The 15126-nt window shown below is 38.2% G+C and overlaps 1 protein-coding gene across 5 annotated transcripts in view; it reads right to left on the bottom strand.

Annotated features, from left to right (window-relative positions):
- Positions 1-6565: 6565 nt before the first annotated feature.
- The window catches only part of PREX2 (phosphatidylinositol-3,4,5-trisphosphate dependent Rac exchange factor 2), a 177981-nt gene continuing 169420 nt past the window's right edge, over positions 6566-15126 (bottom strand). For all 5 annotated transcript variants that reach the window (XM_083827119.1, XM_083827120.1, XM_083827122.1 and 2 more), the window contains one exon: positions 6566-11673. In XM_083827119.1, the coding sequence (XP_083683245.1) occupies positions 11628-11673 (46 nt within the window). In that variant the 3' untranslated portion in view covers positions 6566-11627. The remainder of the gene's footprint in view (positions 11674-15126) is intronic.

Below are 15126 nucleotides of genomic sequence, written 5' to 3' on the forward strand. Positions count from 1 at the left end.
TACTGGAGCTTCATGTGAGTATGACTGGAAAATCATAAAGGAAAGATCTGGATTTTTTAATAAGAATTCGTATTTCATTTTGGTTCTAAAGAAAGTTTATCACACTGTGAAAATTATCTTCATCTTATATTTTACCTGTGTCTAGATGAGCCTTTTAAAGCTACCTGATTACAAATGGTGCAGATAAACTTGGGGGATTTACTAAAGCATTTTGATGCCTAACTGTCATGGGAATAATTTGGACTGGGCTTTAGAAAGCTTAAGAAGTGGTTGTCTTCAGGATTAGGTATCCAAATGTCTCTCACCCTTCAGTGACATTGATTTACAAAGATCTGTTTTTACAAGTGTCCCATAAAAAGGATTTCAGACGTGCTATGTCAGAAGAACTTGGGTATTCATTGTAAAATTAACAGAGCTGGCTAAAGGAATGGGAGCATTAGTTCTATTTTCAGAAGTGATCAATATACCTAGACATTTAGCATTTGTTGCCAACAGTGACTAAACGAACAGAAGCCAGGTTGCACATCAGAATTTAACTCCAAAGCTGGGGTAATTCTGTTGATCCAGATCTTAACCCCTGTTAAATATATGGATTCTGAAAACCCAACAATCTTGTGTTACTTTTGAAATATATGACTGAGTTTGCAATTTCACTATCTTAGATAATGATGAACTCAGTACCTATACCAGGACATAGAATCACAGAATTGTAGAACGGCTTGGGTTGGAAAAGACATTAAAGATCACCTAGTTCCACCTCCCCCCCGCCATGGGCAGGGTTGCCACCCACTAGATCAGGTTGCCCATGGCCCCATCCAACCTGGCCTTGAACACCTCCAGGGATGGGGCATCTACAACTTCTCTGGTCAACCTGTTCCAGTGCCTCACCACCTTCTGAATGAAGAATTTCCTCATAACCTCTAATCTAAATCTCCCCTCTTTTACTTTAAAACCATTCCCCGTTGTCCTATCACTATCTGCCCAAGAAAAAAGTTGCTCTCCATCTGTTTTTTAAGCCCCCTTTAAGTATTGAAAAGCTGCAATGAGGTCACCCCAGAGCCTTCTCTTCTCCAGGCTGAACAGCCCCAGCTCTCAGCCTTTCTTCACAGGAGAGGTGCTCCAGCCCTCTGATCATCTTCAGGGAAGAAGATCAGAGGTAACATCAATGAGGTAAATCATTGAGAAGATCAGAGGTACATCAATGGTAAAGCCCAAAGATATTACGCAAAACGGCTCATGAGTCTGTCTAAGCCTTTCAGATGCCTCCCTTCTGGCTAAACCCCCCTTAAGTGACTGTAGCTGTAATGTGGTATGCCTAGGGGAGATAGGGAAATAGCTTGGTGCCTAACTCTCAAGTACGTCCCTCCAGAATCTGGAAACAAAGCATGCCTGCTCTCAGGTGAACAGATTTATAACATCTAACACACAAGACTGGGCCATATGTTGAAGAGATACCAACTCTTCTTAGAGTTTTTGGCCTGGCAATCCAAAATTTTTAGTTCAGACTAAACATTGGATTCTCCTCTGCCTGTAAACAGTTGGATGTGGTTATCTCAAGGCCATCCCAGTGGCCTGGCTGTGCTCTAGAAGAGGAGCAGTTCCCTATCCCTCCTGCTGAAGCTACACACGATGCACTGGGCTAACAGGGGTACAAGCCAGAGGAGCCTTGGCGTCATCTCTGGTCTTTCCACCCACATCTTCCTGCTACTATCCAGTTGCTGAAACACTATACACTGTCACTTCAGGATGCAGATAGCAGAATATTTTTCAGCAGACTGACCATTTAGACTCAGACTGACAAAAAGTCTTATTTCCCAGTGCAGCATATTGGAATAGTCCTGGATGCGATCCAAACAGCAAGTTTAACAAATGGAGAAATCACATTTCTTCCATTTCATCCCACCTCATTCAGAGCAGACCTGCTTCTGTGTATCACAACTTTGAAACAATCTGGCACAACTTGAAATTTCTACACTGCACCAACAGACCTGCTCAGTGAAATACATCAGAACAATGCTGCATGAAACAGAAAATGGTTGTGGCTCGGTGCATTTGAAAAGCCTTTGGCACCTGTGATTTTCTTTCCTTTGAACATGAGAAGAGTCCATTTTCCATGCTGTTTTATTCTCTGGCCTCCCTACTGAGACTGCTGTGAGTTACATTCACAGGGATTATTGGTATAGGGAAATAGGACTTGGAGAGTGGAAGACCAGTAGAATGAGTTCCCCTCCTTAGATCAAGTTTTCTATTTGTAGAATTTTTTGTACTGTTCTGAACTTTACTGAAACTCTGATTATAATCAGGGATAAACCCTCATTCTTTTGATCTAATATGTCCTAAAGCAAATTTAAATATTAAGGCTATCTAGGGACAAACTAGGAATTTCCACTTTTTTTTTCTTTTTTTTTTTTTTCTTTATAAACTTTATTATTACCATCCTAAAATACGATATAAGCAGTTGCTCCACTTTTACTCTAACTGGTACAGAAGGTCTGTTTCTATTTTTCTAGCAATTAGATATATAACCATCAGCAATCTGATATTCTACTTCCACAACTGACTTTTTTTTGACTTTTTTTTTTCTTTCTATGATCATTTAGATCATAGCTAAATTCCAACAGGAACAGTGTGCATTTTTTACCAGGATTTTCACAAAAAGCATTTTGGTCACTCCAGCATCTTAAGGGTCCTCTGCGTGACTGGTCACCAGGAGGCCAAGTGCATGTAAAGGAAGCTCCATGTGAACTGTAACCTTCAAGAGAGATTCTGAAAGCACAACGTGCCCAAAACATCGATGTGACTGGAATCAGGACTTCCACTGTTCCTCTGATGGGCACCTCACCTGGCATGAACAAATGAGTTTAGTAAATGAAAGGGAAAAAAAAATAGGAAAAAGTCGTAGACTCCTGTTCAACACATTGTTTTGTTGCTGACAGTAGAGACACTGGTTATTTCCCATGTTAAAAATGAAAATAGGAGCTATGATTGGATATGGAATTTGTGGTTCTTTAAAGATAATTGTTAAGACTACAAGAGATTCTCTTTCTTGTCATGACTGTTGTGTGATGAGCAACCAGACAATGTCGTTTAGTCCCATACTACAGTTTCAAATATTAATGCTTTTTTCTCAAAGTCATGGGAACTAGTCCAGAAATGAAAGCCTACTGTCTGTTCTGTCTGCGTTGGGCCCACAAATGTACTTTAAAATTGGCACGATTATACTTATTTCCCTGTGTTTCCCAAGCTACCAGTTTTCCAGAGTGTGCTGTCAAAATTCCAAACACCTACCTTATTTCTTAACATATAAAAACTTTGTGTATTCCCCTATTTCAGAACAGCATCTAGTATATTGCTAAACATCCATTCAAGCTTCAGTCTTGAAATTGAATTCAACTATCCCTCAGTGTATCCTGAAAAGTACTACAGTACAAGGAAGCAGCACTGATCAAAATCAGACATAATTTCTCTCTCAATCTGGGTGATACTGTCATTGACTTTTGTGATGATGCAATGACTTTAGTTAATACAATACTGATGTTCATTTGTATTGGTTTAATCAGACCTACTATAAGGCTGGTTGATGACAAAAAAACATTGATTACATGTGGTCTGCTTCTCATTTCCAGTCAAGCTTTCTGTATTGAGACATGAATAGTTTCATTAATTAGGTGATCTAAACATGTTGACAAGCATTCAAGCTAGTCAGGTTCTGGCATAATAGTCCAAGTATTACAGATTCATTCTTTGTAGTCGATGAAAATTTGGTTATTCATTTAAATGAAAGCAGAATCAAAACCTATTCATGTTCCTATATTTGATTATGCTCCCAGAATATATACAGCACAATTTCCTCCTGCTTTTAGAGGCTGTTATGCTTCACAAGGAAAGACACCAATTATTTATCCCAGATATTAAGAAAAAACATTACAAAAGGAAAATCCCTCCTTCTCTGATAAAGAAATCTAAACAACAGGAACAAAACGTGACTAGCTAAAATGTAGATCTTTCTACAAAAATTACTGGCTGTACGTCACAATCGTAAGAATTCACATTGAGTTTTCTATAAAGGATGTAGTTGTTTAAAAACATATCAACTGTGCTAAATACTTGGGAAAAACTGAAGCTGAACATTCAGGAGATTTCATTCCTGTGTTGACATCATTGACACTGCACTTATCGATCTTGCATTCCTTCTCAGCAACTGACCTTTTCTTTTGTCGGGTTCTAGAGAGGCATCTTCAAATCTTTTCACCAAATTTGTGCTGTAGATCATTTTTGGATGCTACTACTCTTAGGCCCAATACTAAAATCAGTGGAAGAGGCCTCCCACCAGTCTTGTGACTGGAAATGGGCATTCTTTTGGAATGGGCCCCCAGCAGCACTCTAATCTATAAATCTGCAGCAGCATGCCAACTGTGGCAGAGCCTGTACCAGCAGCGGATGTTCTTCTCGGGGAGCAGCAGGAGCAGAGCTGCTCCCCAGGGAAGGAGCCAGGAGCTGGGGGTGACCACAGTGTGACAGCCAGCCTGAGCAGGGCCAGGGTGATGACAGGCTCTGACTAGAGCCCAGGGCCTGTCAGACAAGATGAAATATTGAATCCGGTGTGGGGTCCCTCCAGAAAGTCCTGGCAGAAACAGCAGAAGACGAGACTAGAGATAAGGCTACCCATAGTGCAGGTTTCAAGGATACTCCCAGGAATTGTATATAGAAATGTGTGTGGGGAAAAAAAATTTAAAAAATCAAATAGTATCTGAGAAAGCAGTTTTAGAGAATTAAGATTTCTACAAGCAAGAATGAACTAATTGTTAGTAATTCCACCTCGTTAGTATAAGCAAAGTGCATGCATAATCTATCCTGTTTGTGCATGACATAATGGGACACAAGAATACTCCCACTCCAATAACAATTAAATACATAGTAAAAGTGAGTTTATGAGTAACATTTAAAAGGAAATAACTTTCAAAGATTAGCTGAAAAATACTTTGAAGTGATGCAAAGATGCATTATCTTTGTTTGAATTCTGGACTCACACTGTGCCTCATCAGACCTCTGACATGGAAGTGTAGCAAGTCCCTTTGCAGATACTTTCAAAGCCTTTCACCTCATGATAATTATACTCTCACATGAAATCTGAGAAATTACTGAATACCCAAGTGCTACCCTGGCATAACTGGTATGTGTCTCAGTTATTCCCATTCTGTGCACTGATCAAGAACGTAATTCATGGTTGGATTTTGTTTCTGATGTAGACATGGTGGCAGGTGAAGACCACGGAAATGAGGAGCACTGAAAACAAACAAACAAACAAACAAACAAACAACCTCGTATAAGATGGCAGAAAAGCAGGCCGTATTTGAAATCATCTGGTCATTTCTGCTTCTTAATACTTCTCTGACATCCTGTGCTTCTATCCCCCACAGAGTTACAGGGAAAGGTTGTTTTTTTTTCTCCTGTCCTAAGTATTCTTATTTTTTGAAGCCTAACCTCTCCCCAGGATCTTCATAGTAGCTAGGAGCTAGTTCCCAATCCATTCAAAGGATCAATCATTTGTAAGTGTTCAATTAGCCTAGGGAGGGCAACACTCCGTGATATACCTGTCAGGTTATCCTTGTGCACAGCCATAAACTGATGGTGACTATTTCAATCCTCAGACACGTTGTCTTGGTTTGGGCTAGGATAGAGTTAATTTTCTTCCTAGTAGCTGGAATGGTGCTGTGTTTTGGACTTAGGATGGGGATAATGTTGATGACACACCGGTGTTTTAGTTGTTGCAGAGCAGTGCTTACACAGAGCCAAGGACTCTTTCTTCTGCTGCTTGTGCTGCCCTGCCAGTGAGGAGGCCGGGGGTGCACCAGGAGGTGTGAGGGGCACAGCCAGGACAGCTGGCCCAGGCTGGCCAAAGGGACATCCCACACCATCTGACGGAGTATGTAGAACAATAAAAGTGGGGGCAGTAGGCTGGAGGGGCTGCCATTGCTCAGGGACTGACTGGGAATTTGTTGGCTGGTAGGGAGCAATTGTGCTGGGCATCATGTCCTTCCTCCCTTCATTCCTCCCTCCCTCCTTTCCTATTAAACTGTCTTTACGCCAACCCATGAGTTCTCACACCTTCACCTTTTTCAGTTCTCTCCCCATCCCACTGGGGGCAGGGGGACCAAAGAGCTGTGTCGTGCTGAGCTCCCTGACAGGTTAAACCACGACACACGTGAATCCCAGAAACCGTGGCTGCTTTGGATCTTAGTGGAACCACTGGGCCAGAAAAACATTTTTCATGCCTGTCTCCCTTCTCTCAGCCTTCACAAAATACAGCTCCCCAAAGCCAAGGACTACTGCTCATGCAGGCTTCAGCTCTCTACAGGGGCGTAAAGATACACTTCAGTTGTCAGCAATGAACCTAGATTAGGCCTGGATTGTGATTATAAACATATATTTCTAGAAGTTTGATTTCTATTCTCCTGCAGGAGAATTCCAAGAGCAGTCACACCAAAGGGGTTAAAGACCACCAAAAACAAACAAACAAACAAACTTTTTACTTGCTTAGAAATAAGGAAATTTGCACTGGCCATATTATGAATGGTTTTTATTGCCATTTGACATTTTGTAATACATTGCTACCATTCCAGTCTTTACTATGTAGACTAAAAAAATAAATGTAGACTAAAAAATAAAAGATCTAAAAGTACACAGTATTAGTTTAACCCATAATCAATATAGCAATTGACTCAAAGTATGCTACATAGGCACTTTACAAACAGGAAAAAGTAATTTAAATCCATGTTTCAAGGATATTTAAATTCCAAAGGTTACTTCCAACAAATTCAACTACCCATAAGAGCTGCTAGTTTGACTGTTTTCAAACATAAGTTCACTGAGAGATTCTGTGTATGGATGTACTTACATTTACTATTTCAAAGGAATAATGCTCTCTTGTGCTTGTTGAGATGTTACAAATAATATATTCTTTGTTTGAAGAAACGTGTGCAATACTCAATGCAAAAATTTTTTGTTTTCTTTTGTTTTTGTCTAACGCAAGTATAACCAAATACGTACACTATTTACAGGGTGTTAAAAAGTTAATAAGACTGCTTAGTTTTCAAAATCTGACCCATTGTACAAACAGGACACACACACACACAAAAAATTGTGGATGTTCCCATAGAAGTCCCCATCTAAGTATTTTGCAAAAATGTCCCAGTTGGTTGAACACTCCATTGAACTTCCAAACTGAAGCAGAAGTTGCTTTTAAAGTAGTTCCACTCTAGCCACAGAAGATTTCTAGCATAGAGCTGTGTCTGGAGAAGAAACAAGTATTTGACTGGCCTCTGGACAATCTAAAATTTCCCATGGGTGTTAACATCTGCATGACTGTGCATGCTGTATATTCATTTACACATACATAACAAGAGAGTATCTTTTAGCAAGAAAAAGGAAACATTTCTAATGATGCATTTTCTTTATGAAAATTCAGTGGATATATACAGTGTGTGTGTGTGTGTATATACATATATAAACCCAACAACAAAACAACTGTCAGCATACAAAAATATGAGTTCAGTATCGTTTTATACCTCAAAACCTAATGGTGAAAAATCCAGGTATCCTGAGTCAGGTATGTGCTGTGCATCTAGTTTACCAATGCCAGTGTACTGCTGGAGTATAATTAGAAAAGCACTACCTGTATTTATCAACAGTTACAGAGATAAAATACATATAGCAATGCATTAACTTGAGAAACTCTCCGGTTTTCTTAACATTAAACAATAACGGTGCAAAATATGCGTAAAATGCTGGCAGACATACCCATAAAGCAGATGTAAATAAGTACAGGAACAATACGTATATATGCTAAAGTTACTGATTTCACTATTTAAATGAAAATAAATGAAAGATACTTTCCTTTCTTGAGCATCATGCTTAATCGTGATTTGTATACTCACATTCAAGCAATTGTCTTAAACACGTATATATTACATTGACAATGAATTAATAAAACAAATAAATCACTATTTCCTTATGAATTTCTCTGGCTAAAAGCAGATAAATGAAACTGGGTTGATTTTTCCCCCCCATTACGGTATTCTAATAAATGAAATATGATTACTATAAATTCTCGTCAACTTACATTTACTTTTTTTGCCTCCAAAACAGTAAAATAGCAGTTCTGATAACTGCTGACATCATTAAAAACAAACAAACAAAGAAACAACATCAAAACTTGATGCATTTACTAAAACCCAAGAAAAAATATCCAAAAAGACACAGAAGATAGCAACTTTCTCAGTGGACATACAATTAGGTGATTGGTTGAACTGAAAGAAGAATATTTATTTTAAAGTGGATTCCTAAACAACAACAAAAGTTTGACATTTAGAAACTGGAATATATATATATAAATTATATTATATTTATTTACAATCTACAGAGATGATAAGGATTATGAAATACATAATTTTGGGAACAAGACAGAATCAATACTAACTTCTTAAAAAAAAAAAAAAGATTGTTTAGTGATGATGCTTACAAAAGTAGGCCAAAGATCGAGGCTCTACTTTAAAATTAAAATGTCAATTTTCTTCCAGCATGAACCCTATGGCAACTTAAATGTTACTTGGCCCTTAACCCTCCTTTTCTAGTTGTTAAATTTCCTGTAGACTACCTGGAATTACAGCAGTTAGCATTTGGTAACACATGTTAACATCCTTGAATTTATTCCCAGGTTCATCCCTGAATTTATTCCCAGATCCTTGAATTTATTCCCAGAAGAATTACACTTGTCTCAGATGAAAAAGCAAAAATTACATACAGAATGCTTTCCCTAAACCAAACCAGTGCAACACATTCTCATAAAAATGGGCTGCATAATCTGTTGCAGTAGAGGTAAAGATTTCACAAGCTATGGGTGTTACACTTCTTGTAAATCATCACTCTTGGTCATCTCTTCCTGTCATCTCTAAGTCTAAGAGTTTATGAAAGGATAAACATACTGTGTGGAGAATTGGTTTTTTTGTTTGTTTGTTTTTTTAATTCTGCACATTGCATAAGGAATATATACACCTTATTACCACCTTGTTACCAAACAGGAGAAATAGCGGTAGTCACGAACGTATGTACATTTACAATTTATGAATGAGCTTCTTATATGTCCATCCAATGTTATTAGAGGCCAAGATTTCTGTCTGATGCACACTCATGAATCAGTAGGTGAAGAATCTGGTCCAGGGACTGGCTCATAACGATTTGTCCCTCAGTAGTTGCCAATGTCAATTACCTCCAGCTTTCAAGAGCAAAACAAAGTAGACAATTGCCATATTATACAGGAGATTGTTTTGGCATATTTGCATTTGTACAATTGTCAATGTGATAAAAAAAAGTGATATGGCCTATTACAATAACATGTGTGCATGCAGCAGCTTTTGTCCTCTAGGTTGTGTAATTTGTCTTATTATACAGGATTAGTAGCTCTATTCAGCAAAGAGCTGATTTGCCTCATAGTAAAGAAATAAAATAATATTAAATATTTATGTGGGCAAATCTCAGATCAAGATCTGAGCTCACAGCAGTGAATGACATCACAGTTCAGACCACACCACCATCGCACGGGGTCTGCGGCACCATCCTAGGCATCAGCAGGTTATGGCTTCTATGTACTTCTGATGTCTGAACAAGCAGAAACTGAAACATTTTTGGCACTTCTGCCTGGAGCGGGAGTTACCCTAGCCAATACTGCCTCTCTGAATAAAACACATTGAAAACTACGAGATTCTGACTGGAATAGCAATTCTATAAATCATGACTCATTCTTATGCATTAGGTCATCCTAAACAGAAAGGTTAAGTTATATTTTTTTTCTTTCTACACAAAAAGATTAAAGTCCCACTGCTTCCAACAAATAGTAAGGAGTGTAAACTTCAAAGCACGAAGGAGAAATTGTTACTGAAGTGTTCATTATTGCATGTTTTTGTCACAGTTTAAGGAAAACATTCTATATTTACGGTTGGACTGGTAATTGATATGACTACATATGATATATGACTACATATACACATCTTGAAACTAAAATATATGTGCAGACATATAATTCTGCGGATATATAAAAATACTTATTTTCTTAGCAAAGTTAAAGTCTGTGTAAAAACATTAAGAATACTGAAAAAGGTAGGAGCCCTAATTCCTCCTTTGGAGAAAAGTTACAAGTCCCCTAGATTTCCTATGTAAAGAACACTCTTTGCAAGAGTATATCTTCTTCTGAATCATCACTTCATTGTGGATTAATATATTTTTTGAAGACTTCATAAATAATTAGATAATATGCAAAAATTTGGCTGTGAAGTGATTGCTATAGCATAACTATAGATGGCTGTTTTACAAAAAATAAATTTTATTCAGGCAGTATATTCCCTGCTCTAATGGAATGTGTAGCTACCTACTGCTACAAGTAAAACTATTTCAGATTATAGTTTTTGCTTTAATACGTTCACACATGAAACCTCATTTAGGGGCATTTCCTCTGAAAATACTTGGGCTGAAAGAACAGCCAAATGCAGATATATATTTTTATGGGCCCTCTAAATACTCAGTACAATTTTCAGAAATAAATCTGTAACAATTATGGCCACTCCACAAGAAAGAACTGAAATGCTATACAAAACAATATGACCAAAAGAAGGGAAATGGTGGACTAAGACATCAAAACCCCAAACCATGGTTCAACTTAAAATGTGGACGTTTCCAGTTAAACATTACAATGCTGTCTCATCCTCACACTATGTAGACTTGCTAGTATAATACTGTACAAGAACATACAAAGCTATGAAAAACTCTGAAATGCAGAGGCACAATAATGTGAAACATCCACTAGACAGTCTGAAATTCAATGTAATTATAATGGCAACTGAAAAAGGGTAAAATATCACCTCATATGCCATACATGTATTCCCTCCAAAATAATATGACAATGGGCTACTTAAGACGTGGCTGAGTTTACTGTGATTACAAGTAAATGTTCATAGATGCAGTCAGTCTGTACCCATTAGGCACAGTTCAGAGATGAGTTTTAATCCTTCAACCTCACTTACATTATATCCTTGAAACATTAATGTCATTGTTCTCAGAAGTTATGATGTTGACAGGAAAAAAAAAAAAAGGATTATCAGTGCAAAGAGCCCCATATGAAGTGCATGCTCATTATCAAGCCTAGTTTATCCAGGCTTTTATTCCTTCCACAAGAACATATCCCGTGTAGCGTACAAGTGAAGCCATTCTCTCTGAACAAGACATCCGTTTTGAAGCTGCTGGCTATGTATGCCTATTGTGTGGCTGAAAAAAACACATCAAAATGAACCTGATTCCAGTGTAAAATTCCCAAGGAAGACTCCTGTTCTACTAGCATAAGGCTGGAGTGCACAGATTCCAGAAATGCTTTTCGGAAGTCGTTTTGCAATGCCAATAGAGAATATATATAGGGTATTTCTTTTTTTATCCTGAGTAAAGTTCTTTTTATATATATATATATATATATATATATTTTTTTTTTCATTTATCAAAGGCCCAGGCACATACTGCTACAGTGCAGTTAGACTTTGTCACACAGTCCCAGTGTTCTAAAAGCCATTATTTGATTGTTTTCCTCATTCTTCTCCAACTGGTGGTGGTGGTTGGCAGAGCTTGTATAATCTGACAACAACAAAAAAAAACAAAAAACAAAAAAAAAGCAATCATTACTCTGGGCTTGGTCATTATTAAAAGAAATGAAAATGTAAGGAATATGAAGGTAAATTTAAGGAATATAAACTAAATCTTAGTCTTTTATTTTACTGCAAAATAAAATATACTGAATTCAGTTTAAAAACTTATTCATGAGCATGAGGTTTACATTGACAGTGGTATTATTAAAACACACATATATGAGTAATCTTATAAAGATATCCCAGTTTAGTCAAGTTTTCATAATACTGCACCATAACACCCCTTTCAGAAGAAAGCTAAATTTCCCTAATCCAATTACCAGTTGTTGCTCTAAATCTGTAATTTGGAAAAGCTGCATGGTTAATGCAATTGCCTTCACTTTGGTGTTGTGTTGGCATTGAATCTGAACTCAGTCTAACAGTTTCCTATAAATCTGATGTTATTCAGTCTTGATGTCCAAGAACCCAAGACAGTTATCAGACACACGACATGTCATCGCGAAGACTTTGAGCTCTTACCACTGCATTTATAAAGGCTTCTGAACTTCTATTAAAGCCTTTTGCGTGGACTTAGTTATTAGCAAGTGTTAGAAAAGCTACACTTATGCTAGGAATACTGAAAATGGCAGTCATTCTGATCTCAGGCTCATTAAGAGGCATCTCTGTTCTGTAAATATAACCAGCATACAGTATCTCCCCTACAATAACAGCAATTAAAACCAGCAGTAGACATGATTTCATTTGGAGATTATATATTTTCCTCACGGAAAGGAATATCGCCAAAGGCATATCACTGAAGAAATAACAAAGTAAAGAGACTGAGTTTGGTGTGACAAGCAATAAAAGCATCAGAAACCAAAATGAAGTGACAATGACACAGCATGTGCATTAATACTTACCATGAAGAGTATTTGATACTGAAATACTAACACAAAATAAACAACAGACTTGGTAGGTCTGGCTACAAGCAGGGTTATGAATCATCCACTGTCCTGGTGGCTAGAGATATTTAAGATGCTCGGCATACCTGAGTTTTCCAAGCATATTTTGCAAATTTGCCTCTTAAACATCACATTCATTTATATGACCACATTTTAACTAATCAGGAATTCCAAAATCATACTACAAATCAACACAGAAAACAGAAACCTGGACATGTGGCTGGGCTCCACAAACAATTCAAGATCAATGGGCTGCTGCTTTCTTGGCATGACACTCTGCTGCTGAAGGTATTTGAAGCACTGTCTGTATGGCTGCCCTTTGAGAGTTGCAAGCCTTTTCAATATCAAGACACATCTTGTCAGATAAAGCATCTTGTGGCTATGCAAAAGCAGGACAGGATAGCTTCCGTTCTCTGATTTCACTTTCCATGCAAGCTAAAACCCTTGGGACACTGACAACACACCACTGTGGTGGGCTATATAGCTTTTCTCTGAAGTCCCGCTGGAAGCGATTAGCAAGCAGTACTGTTTCTGGATAGTAAGAATGAGGAGCACCACTTCTGCCAGACAGCAATTGCAAGCCTGCTTTCAAATCTCCACCATAATGCATTCTGAAGATCTTTGGATTCTTCCCCACTGTCATCTGGCAGATTCAGAAACATGGTTATTTAAGGTCACATAAGTGTTGGTGCAGATGCCAATATATTTGTTAGGGGCTATATATAAGCCAATACACATCTCTCCTATTTGTACACCAATGAGAAAATGAGATGCCCTGATTTTTATACAGCCAGGTACACAGAGAAAGGTAAAACAAGGCTTATTTGAGTTATTTGATTCTACCAGTGTAATAAAGTAGTAAAACTCAAAGCTAACAAAAGACATAGAATGACTGTCGTCAGAATCTTATCTAAGTCAGTAACTGCAGCAGGGTTAGCTCTTGATGGGGTTTTTGCAAAATCTAATTTCTATGGAACAGTGTGCAGAAAAGCTCAGCCTCAGGTACCAAGGTCTGTGTCGTCTTCAGGTTAAAATGGTAATCATTAAGGTCACTTGTCTTCAGAGCAGGTAACACGGGAATTCTGAAGCAAACTAGCAATGATGCTGCATAAATCCCTAAAGATGGTATTGATCACATACAGACTGTTCTGGGTCAATATATATGGAGCAACTGTCTGAGATGGTACAAACAGATCAGCTAAGACAGAGAACTGGCAACTGCAGAGAACTGAGAACGCTGTCAAGAACCCTTAAATAAAGCAGACTTGAATGGCCAGCCTATAGCCAGAGCATCAAAGAATTGCGAAACACAGTATTATTGTGCTGATGACTATTCTGACGTATTTGACTTCTCTCTCTATTAATACATGAAATACCACAAGCCCTGAGGCCAGTGAGATATTCCTGTGACATCGCTCTTACTGCTTACTTGTGTGTTGCATGCATCCATCTGTTCTGTGTTCTTGGAGCCATCTCATAATTTTCCTTCAACTTTTCATTGCTATATTGTGAGAGCATCAACCGGAAAGAGGTGATCTTTTCTCAACTGATGCAAAGCCAATAAATGTCTCACAGCCAACTGCTTCTATTTTTCCTTTTTCAGAACATAGATTTTCCCTTAATGACAAAAAGTTCTGTATCTTGATATCTGCTTTCTCATTTATAGGTGAGAAAAGAATGAGACCTGATTTGAGACAACTCTCCCCAGAATTTTGTCATGAAGGAGGAGTCTGATTAAGGCCAAAATCATACTGTTCAAAGAGAAGACTTCAAGCAGCTTTTACTGCATAAAATATTATTTTACTGCTTTAGGTTCCCCCAGTGCAAGACAGTTGGTCAGGCAGGTTTGGTCCTGGATTACCTCCAAGCCAATTACTACCGTGAAAAGGGATTTCCTCATCTGCCAGTAAGGTCAATGACTTTATTGCTGATAGCTTTGCTCTAGAATCAGTACTTTTGTTGGACCTTATTTCATCTACATGCCTGTAGATTTTGATGGAGAGCTCTGTCTTTGGGCAGCAGATTGCTGCAAACGCTCTTTTTCAGCATTGAGCTTGCTGGTTGAAACTCCTTCTGAACTTTTTATAATGGCATAAATGGACAAAAAGTGCTGGTACTGGTGCTAATATTATCTGTTGACTCAGCCAAACATTAGAAGTGTTCTTGGTATTTGTTGTGGTTTAACCCGGCTGGCAGCTAAACACCACACAGCCGTTCGCTCACCCTCCCCCCTCCCTCTCTGGGATGGGGGGAGAGAAACGGGAAAGTGAAGCCTGTGAGTTGAGATAAAGACGGTTTATTAAGACAGGAAAATAATAATAACAATAATAATAATAATAGTGATAATGGTAATAGTATTAACAATAATAATGTGTAAGAAAACAAGTGATGCACAATGCAATTGCTCACCACCCGCTGACCGATGCCCAGCCTATTCCCCAGCAGCCGGCCCCCCCACCCCGGCCAGCCACCCCTATATATTGTTTAGCATGACGTCAGAT

The sequence above is a fragment of the Anser anser genome (genome assembly GCF_964211835.1).
Source record: "Anser anser genome assembly, chromosome: 2".
In the NCBI taxonomy this organism is placed as follows: Eukaryota; Metazoa; Chordata; class Aves; order Anseriformes; family Anatidae; genus Anser; species Anser anser.